The 9,458-nt window shown below is 49.0% G+C and overlaps 1 protein-coding gene across 3 annotated transcripts in view; it reads right to left on the bottom strand.

The window, feature by feature from the left end:
- Positions 1-7,260: 7,260 nt before the first annotated feature.
- Positions 7,261-9,458, bottom strand: part of NTNG2 (netrin G2) — a 46,415-nt gene continuing 44,217 nt past the window's right edge. For all 3 annotated transcript variants that reach the window (XM_083807181.1, XM_083807182.1, XM_083807183.1), the window contains 3 exons: positions 9,291-9,458; positions 8,746-8,880; positions 7,261-8,400 (listed from right to left, as the gene is read on the bottom strand). In XM_083807181.1, the coding sequence (XP_083663307.1) occupies positions 8,177-8,400; positions 8,746-8,880; positions 9,291-9,458 (527 nt within the window). In that variant the 3' untranslated portion in view covers positions 7,261-8,176. The remainder of the gene's footprint in view (positions 8,401-8,745; positions 8,881-9,290) is intronic.

Below are 9,458 nucleotides of genomic sequence, written 5' to 3'. Positions count from 1 at the left end.
AAGTGTGTTTTTTTTCTTTTCTGCAATACAGCGCGTCTGTCCTAAGCAAGCGAACAGCAACGTTTCCTGTGTGCAGAGCTGTGCATGGAGAGGGTCTTGTGTGCTTCTGCCTCAGGATGTGGCACCAGGCTGCGTTAACACAAGTCGGGTGCGTTGCATGCAAAGCCAGGCTGCTACCTCCAGGCATTTGTGTCAAAATCCCGTGTGTTATGTGCCAGCAGTATCCTGCTGTTCCTTTCTAGCTCTGAGTTGAGAAGGGACAGTTGTACTGTGCCTGACTTTTGTGCTGAGGCCTGATGCTCTGAGACCTAGACGGAAACCATCAATCTTACCTTTGTGCGCGAGCTCTCGTAAGTGAATCTTGCGCCTGAAAATAAAGACCTGTCATGTAATGGGAGCAGGTTCTGGTACGCTGATGTGCTGAAAAACGTTTAAGGAGTATGTGAGGGTGGTTTTGGTTCTGTAACAGCAGTGGCTTTCCCTCAGGGAAGGAGCTGCCAGATTTTTCTGGCCAGAGTTTAAGCATAATCTTATTTATGTTTCTGTCCTGACACGTTCATTGCAATGCTGAGTGTTACCTTTGTTCTTTTATTTAACCCCCTCCAAAGCAATGTATGTGGTCCAGTTCAGTGATAGGCAGGTGGCCTGACGAACAAAAAGCCACGTAGCAGGTGGATGGTGATTGCTGCCAGTGTAACTTGTGTGCTTGATGCATCCGAGCCCAGAACAAACGTGCTTTACCAGCACCAACTGCGCTGTAGGTGTGTTGGGAGGCTTTAGCTGCTGTCTGTGTCTGTCCAGCTCATTGTGCTGGGTAATGCAGAGCATTTAAGATAATAGGGGAGAATTCTGGCCTTTGAGATGCCTGTGAAGTGAAATGGGGATGTGTGTGCAGTGCTTGGCTTTAGTTATTCACCACGGTGCAATCTTAATTGCTTCAGTGAACCCTGACCTTCTCCTGTCAGCAGTATACGCGCCTCTAAAACCGCCGTGACTCTTCCTTGATGTTGGGCACCTTGTGCGAGAAGGAAGGCTGCCCGAACAAATCCGAGTGTCAGGAATCGGACACTTCGTCACTCCCACTTCACAGAATCCATCCCTAGGTGCTATCTCCCTTTATGTTAATAGGAATACTTTAAAACACTGTTGTCTTTGAAACCTTCCTGTCAGGGCCCTGTTGCCCTGCCTCCTATTTCTTAGCACGTTAAAAAGGCTGCTGTTCTGCAAGCTGCCGTAAGGTCCCATAGCTGTGGAAGCCATGTAGTCTGCCTTCGTGTAAGTAAAGCAAAGCTGTCAACAGCGTGAATGAGGAGATGCTTTTCTGGCTATTAAACAGACCTTGGTCAAGGGAATTTTCTCTGAGACCTTTCTTCTTGTTTTCTTTCTGCTTAAATAGTCTGTGTTTCAGACTGCGTTCTTCTGAGAACGGCACTTAGTACATGCTGGAAGGAATTTTCTTTCAACATTTCATTTTTCTTGTATTATGTACACAGCAAGTAAATCATCTAACTTCATAATTCCTGTCTTTTTCCATAAATCATCTTTGAGGCATGGTCAGGGGCTCAAATTTTTTTCTCATGTAATCCTAGATTTATTTGTCTGATGTAAGTTGTTGATCTTCCAGCAGTAGTTTAATCCTACTGTATCAGTCTGTATCATTACGGGCGTATTATGGAATAAAACGTTGGAGTGGTTTGCACTTAGAACACTTTTACTGTATCACTCAGATTAGGTTTGTAGTTTTAATTAACTTTTTTTTTAACCATCTTTTATATCCATAATGTGTTAAAAACAGGTGAACTCTAATTGAAAGCACATTTCTTAGGGATACAAATAAAATCTGCATTGGGGAACAAACAAATCAGATAGAGTTTTGATAACTTCTCTGCTGTTTCCATTGTGTGTGTAAAATACTTAGTAGTGATGGGCAGTCTGTAAGCTGTGAGTGTAGGTTGCTTTATTCATTAAATGTTATCTCCGAAGCAATGACAGAGGAGGTTGTTCAGTGATCGTTCTCTTTCACCGAGTGTAAAAGTTGGAAAAATCAGTGAAGAATATATTCAACACAAGTTAATGGAAAACAGTTTAATTGGAATTTGTGCCAAAAAAACTTTGGAAGAAATGTTCAAATTCTTACACAGAGGCTTTCGTTCTTCTTCCAAGCCTGGCATCTTAATTCTCAGTGCAAAACCAGTTCCCTGTGTGGTCACAAGTTCCCTATTGGTCACTGGTACCATTAAGAAGGGAAGATGTCTTGTAAGCACTAGGCTATTTTATGATTTTTTTTTTTTAATTCTTTGGTTGTACATGAAGTAGGCTTTCCTGTAAAGGTGTAGCATAACTTTGTTTATTCCTTTCTCTTTTAAAGTTTATTCCAATTATTTTCCATGCCACTGCTCCAAACCAGAGCCGTATCTCTAATGATAATATCCAAACAGGTACTTTCTTAAGAAGTTCTCCTTACCTATGTTTCACTGTACGTGCAGTATGCTCTGGGTGCTGGCTCGGGGAAGGGTGGCTTTGCCAGTTACACCCACAGAAGTCTGCCAGCCTGCCAGAGGAGCCAAGCGCTTGCAGAGGCGTTAACCTGCTCTGGGGAAAAACAGCTGGGAGGGTTTTGCTTCGCAGTGCGCCGGTGGCAGCAGCGCCTGTGCCTGAGTAATGCTGGGAGCTGGTGATTGCTCGCACTGGGGGTGGGCGTCACGGGAGCTGAGCGATGGCGCTGAGGGGGAGGCCTACGCAGCCCCGAGAACACCAGCGTCTCTTCCCAGTCTCTTGTCTAAATTCACCCTTCCAGTGCTGGTAATACTGGTGAGGTGATGAGGTGTTAGAGCACCGGTTTGTAGATGAGGTGTGTGCAGAAACTAATTAGCAGCTGGGTCCAGGGGGTGAAGGCGCGAGGGCTCAGAGACTGAGTTGTGCCCTGCAAGGAGCTCAGCCCGTTCCTCTCACTGTGCTGTGTAAGGAAATAACTCCCCCTGCCATGGCAGTGCTGATCAGTGCCCGCTTCTAGAGCAAGAAGGAATTGCAGAGACCAAACATACCGATGAGGGCAAACAACATTCTCAGTCCCAGGTGAGACCCAACTATAACACGGAAACCCCAGCTGAGACTTCTTTTTTTGCAGTTACTGAAGTGTGGTGAGATGTCATGGTTTACTTTTCCATATAGACAGGAGAGACTGAAACAGCCGACGACTGGAGGTGGGCTCTTTATTCACAGCCTATGGACTGTGGCAGTACCAAGGATAAGCAGAACTGTGGTCCTAGAAATGCGAGATGTTCCCTCTAGTCTACATGAATAAATGATGGATGAAATGGCTGCTGTATTGTAAATGGAATTTATAATGTTAACAATATAATACAGTCTCTTGCCACAACGGGTCCGTTCCCAAGCCGTATATTAGGTCTCCTTTCTTGTCTTTAAGATGCTTGGAAAGGAGCCCAACGCGTTATTCTTTAATACAAATAAATGTAAGCTAAGCAGTCTTGTACATTGAATATTGCTGACACGAGACCTTGCAGCCATACGTACCTGTCTGCTAAGGCCTCGACTAATTTGCCACTAACTCCCAGGCAAACAGTGATAGGAATGAAAACAAAGGTAGCTTGAGTACATTCGATACTGTGAAAAAGTAGAAAACTTGTTTTATCGCCCTGACAGGCTACACTGACGTGACTGTCCCGTTTTGTCTTGCTTGCACTGTTTTATCAAGCAAGATCTCCTTCCTTTGCTACAAAGGAGGTTTCCCTTCTCTGTAATCCCTGAAATAGCACAGAGCAGGGTCGGGATGGAGCTTTTGGAGCTTTGTAGTGCTGCTGGCCAGGAGAAAACACAGCACTGGGGAAAGAAATCGATATTCTTAGGCTTTCCTCACATGATTCACCCTGCAGTGATGCTTGTTATGACACCTCGAGAATCAAAATGATAAAAGGAGCCTTTAGGACAGTCTGAAGCTCACTTCTGCATCTCAAATCACTGTGCAATTTTTAGCCAGTTTCTGCATGACAGTGGCCAAACACCACATCCCTGCCAGAAGGGCTGAGACAGTGGCGATGGAAAGCTCTTCAGACTCCAGATCTGCCGTTACTTCTGGCAATAACACTCTTTATACTTCAATGCCTTTATACTTTATTTACTTTTGAGGCTCTTCATAGAAGCCAAATATAAAATAAAACTGGTTGGTGAGACCAGTAACTCCATCACCACTAACGGCGTGCTGCTTTTGCTACTCTAGCCTGCACAAGGCCTACAGCCCCTCTTACAGACGAGACGTCTGCTTCCCCATCTTCAGCACAAACAAAACCAACCAACAACCACCCCATACCTGGTAAGTTCCAGCAGGCGTTTTATTCCCCCCCCCCCCTCCTTCTTTCTGCAGCTCACGGCACCTATAGGCTTCACACTTCGTCTGGTGAGCGAGTAAATGTGCATAAAGCCAGGCTGCTGGTGACTTCTCCACAGCTGGGGCTGCGGACCCAGCCTGGCCACTGTGATCCCTCTCACCAGGCAATTTTGGTTTGGAACACCTAGATCTGTCGGTACTCTACATAGTTAAAAATCAGAGAAGAATTTGAGGTAAACAAGAAAAATCAAAAGCTCTTCTTTTACAGCTTGAAGAGGTCACCTTTTTGCAGACAGAAGTATAATTTAAAAACTTTTTCAAAGGAATCAAATGCCGGCTGCACACAGGCGACAGGATGCACATGAAAACCTCTTGAAAGAGCGCAAGTGGCTTTTCTCGGAAAGAGAAGTACCCGTTGGTTAACCTTCCACTAGTGAAGTAGCAAGCTCGTTGGACAGCTTGTCCCATTTAGGACAACTTCCCCATTAATGCACAAACGTCTCTTAAAGAAGAACTTCAGGCTCGGCAGGTACTTGCTGTGCTGGTTTCTCTCAGTCTGATTTCAATAATGCTCCATTCTCCTTGTGCACGCACCTCTCTGCTAACTGATGGCTGCAGCTAAGGGGTTTTCAGCGCTGAAGCTTTCTGTGGCTTTATTTTCTTAAATACCAGGCTTAAGTCTGGTGTGAGATTATCTTTTCCTGTCTTGCAGTGATTTCTGTTAGGTGACTGCAAGTTGTTTAGCACATTTGGGCAGGTAACGCAGCGTCCTGACACACAGCAAGCGGGGGTAGCCCCGCGCAGCAGCCGGGAGAGATCAGGAGGTTGACTGCCCCGGCTGGAACTTGCTCTTCTGCCTCTGCTCCTGCTCACAGGCTGAACGCCACTTAATTTCCTCTGGGAGATGAAGTCTGGAGCATTTGTCCTTTGCAATTACTATTTCAGAGGTCTGTGCTTCTGTACCAGTAGCAAGAGCCTAAGGATGGTATGGGTAGGGTGGAGGGTGGGCTTGTGTTTGGTTTCTCTTTTTTCCTGAACAGTTTTCAAGTGTCCTCTGGCAGAACTGCAGGAAGATTAGCACCACAGCTGTCCGCTTCTGCTTGCAGTCACTAAACTATTCAGCAGGCTTTGGTTAAAGAGGTCCAGGACTGAACATTAGAGGTACTTGGGCTTCACGGGAAGGTAGCACCAACTTTGTGACTTGGTTAGGAAGCCAGTGATGTTTTATTGTAAAAGCAAACAAAGAAAACCCCAAACCCAACCAAACAACACCCGATCAACCAAAGGAAAATCCCCCAAGGGCTAGTGTAATGGTATATCACCTACAGCAATCTCTCTCGGGCTGTTCCGAGCTTTGTTGTGCTCTCCTGTGGTTATTTTCTATGGGAATTCGGTGCTGTTGCTCCTTGACACGTTCCGGCTTGCATCGCAATAAAAGTGTGCAATTGCAGGGAAGCTGCTGGGTGCAGAGCTTGTCTGGGATATAGCTTTATGAAGTAGTAAATTTTCTGTTGCTTAATCTAATTTGCTAGAGAAAAACACTAGTGCAGGGAGAGGAGAATGTGTGCTTCACCTTCCAGAAGTGCCATTAGAGATCTTGATCTTGTTACAGTCTGTTCTATGTTAGTACTTGTACGAATGGCAGCGTATGAGGATTTTAAATATATCTCAGTAAGAAAGTACAAAGAAAGAGCAAGTGTCAATAGCAACAGACAGCAAATGACTGCATTAAAGGGAGGAAATGCTTGTGTCAGCCCACTCCCTCAGAAATCAAATCTCGGCAGGGTGAGTTTAACCCTCGCTTCTTTTGTGGTGGATTAAGTCCTGTGACCTTTCTCTGTGATGTTAAATGCTGAAGTCCTGGTCACTCAGAATAGGCCCCACATTTCTTCATGTTGCTCTTTGATGTGCCAGTATCTGTCCTGTGCCTTCACTCCAGTTTTCTTCTGCTTCCTGTAAGAAAAATTCATTGCCTCCCTCTCAGTGGGGGTGGCTGTACGGTGGGGTGTGCAGCATTAGGCAGGACGATGCTGCGGGCTCTTGGGCTTGCAAAACTTGGTCTGTTCCCAGTGCCAGCCACAAGTGATGAGTATGAGCTGTAGGAACAGGACAACAGAGTGCTGACACAGAACAGACAGCTTGAGAGAACTTATTGGAGAAGCACTCGGGCAAGGACACCAGACCTGGAAATGCCAGGGGGGCTCCAGCCTGGACTGCATGGGGCTCCTGGGCTGGCTCAGGGGGCAGGAGGGCTGGATCCAGCTGGTGCACTCCTCCACTCAACCAGCTCCTGGCTTGGTAAGGCTTTGGCTATGACAAAATTAAATTTCTTGTGTTGATGATGCTCCTGTTGTTCTGACAGAGTTCCCTTATTTCTTGTCTCGGGTTTCTCCTGCCTTCTTTTACATGCTTGACTGCATACGCTTCCTCTGCTAGCAGCACGTTTACGAGCCTTAAATGAGCTGATTCTCTATGAGCTCTACACTGATGTCCCTGGCTGTGGCTGCTGGAAGATATTGAAATAAACAGCTTTTTCTGCAGCATGGCACCCGCTCTGTGGGGTGATGCACCGGGGTTGGACAGCTGAGATCCCCCCCTGGAGAAATATCCCTGGCCTCTCCAGCCTTCTGCTGCAGGCTCATTTGGAAATGGCATTTCAGCACAAGACCGGCGCTTAATATATCATTCAGGCTTTGTTCATTGTCTGCAGATAGTAGTGTAACCTAAGTTCAGCAAAGTAATTAGGAGAAATAATTAATGGCTCTCAGTGATGAAGCAACCCCTCTCTCCCTCCCTTCTCCCTCACCATGTGGTGCACCTTGGTAGTGGCTCAGAAAACACAAGAGGACGTTACGAATCAAAAAATAAGTCTTTACCTGTAATTAACTGTGCACACAAAAAGGAAAACGGGGTGGTCAAGCAGCAGTTGATAGTTGCTTTACTGTAGGAGAATACACCATAATCAAATGCTCATGGCAAAACGTCCCTTTAAGTTGTGTTTTTTTATAACATTTAATCCAAAGAAAAATAAGTCTCTACCAAAAAAAAAAAAGTACTTAAACCGTACACTATACGGAAATGTGTGGATAAGACACTGCATTCCTCACATACCATATGCCTAATGGCCCCCTATGTTCTCCTTAAGTGCAAGAAAACAAAACCCGTCAATGAAATACAAAATCAATGCAGCAACTGGAGCTGTAGGCACCAGCACGTGGATGGCCTGGCTGCCAGTGGGACGTGAGACTATGCAGCAAGGATGGACCAGAGCCCCCTCTGCCCTCCCTCCCTCTTGTGTGGTGGGGCTCTGGTGGTAACACGACAGGCTCTTTCAAACCAGGACACTAAAAGAGGGTTTTAAAAAAAAAGGAACAGAAAGAACACCCCAGCCTATACCAAAGTAAATAAATTAATCGTAAAAAAAAATATCCCTTGGGTCGCGGCACTGTTTCACCGGGGCCCTAGTGGCCCCTGGTTGCCCTGTGCAGAGCAGGGAAGGAGCATCGCTGCGCGGGAGGAAGGATGAGCCACGGGTCCCTGCGGGGCCGCGGCACTGGTGTGCACTGGTGTGCACTGGTGCAGTCCCCTCACCGCTGCTCGGCAGTCGGCACGGTGCTGCGGCCGCCCCGGCCACGGCCGGGATGGTTTCGCGGGTAGGAGTCGGCCCCTGGTTTTCTGCGTACCTCTCTGCTTGGAAAGTGGACCGAAAGACGTTGTGCAAGTCCTAGCGTGAAGGAAGGCGGAGGAGCCGGTGGGGAGAGCCACCCATTACCTCGGGCTCCCCGGGTCCCTCGGGTGATGTGCCTCGGCTGGGCTCCCTCCTCCCAGGCCTCAGAGGTCCACGAAGCCGCGCAGCTGGAGGACGAGCACGCCGAGGAGGACGGTGCCGAGGCCGGCGCGCGCGCTGGGGGCACCGTCGCAGTCCTTTTTGTCGACTTCGCACCGCGATTGCTGGCACAGGACCCCCTTGAAGCCTACGGGGCAGACGCAGCGCTGGTTCTGGTAGCAGGTGCCGCCGTTCTGGCAGAGCAGGAGCTCCTCGTCACAGACGTTGGCTATGGGACGGGAGGGAGGGAAGGTGAGGGGAGTTAGCCTGCGGCGCCTTAAACCCCTCGACAGCAGCAGAAACTAGAAAGCTTTTTGGGTTTCTTCTCTGGCTCCCAGGGGTTAAATTATCCAACCCTCACAGGGCCAGATCAGTCCCAAGGCTGCAGGAACAGAGTGAGGGGCTGCAGACTTCAAAGCTTTTGGGATTTGGGAGGAATGACTGGAGTCTGCTCACCCCACAGCCTGAGCAGGGCAGCCGAGCAGGTGGTGCTGGAGATCCCCCCTGCGTCTGGGCCCACTTCCCGCTGCCCCCGGCTCGGTATGGATGCCCGTGGTGCTGTCGGGGTACTTACGGAAGCAGCCCTGCCTCCAGTAGTAGTTGGGCAGGCAGTCGTCGCACTTGGGCCCCGTGGCACCTTCTTTGCATTCACAGTAGCCGGTCTCGTTGCAGCGGTCGTGCAGGGAGCCGATCTGGTTGCAGTTACATTCTGGCCAAAGACAGCGCCGTCAGGCCTTGTCCTGCCCGCGGGCTTTGTGCCCGCTGATCCCTCCCCTTGGAGGTGCTGGGGACTTTGGGAGAGGCTGGTTATGTGCTACGGGAGGGCCCTGGGAGAGCCTGCATGGCCCAGGGGCTGGGAGGGCATGGCTGCATGAGGGGGGGTCCAACCGCACAAACACAGGTATGAAAGCCACCCCCACCCGGAGCTGAGCAACTCCTGCTACAGCAACGCATCTGAATCCAGTTGGAAAACGCTATTTGGGCTTTGTTGTCAGGAAATTGATGGCGTGGCACGCTGCTGAGGCTCTAATGGCTGCTGTCGTCTGGGAGCGCCCAGGTGGATGCATCGCCCCCTGAACCGAAGCCCACCCCGCAGCATGAGGCCGCCCGAGCGCTCACCTATGCATACATTCTCGTCGTCCAGCTCCGCCGAGCTGTTGCGGTAGAAGCCCAGGCGGCAGTGCTGGCAGTGCTGGCCCCGCGTGTTGTGCTTGCAGCTCACGCAGGTCACCACGTTGAGGAAGTCGATGTAGCTGCAGCGGTTGGAGTGGCCGTAGCACTCGCAGT

The sequence above is a fragment of the Anser anser genome (genome assembly GCF_964211835.1).
Source record: "Anser anser genome assembly, chromosome: 21".
Lineage (NCBI taxonomy): Eukaryota > Metazoa > Chordata > Aves > Anseriformes > Anatidae > Anser > Anser anser.
This window is presented reverse-complemented; position numbering and strand designations above follow the sequence as displayed.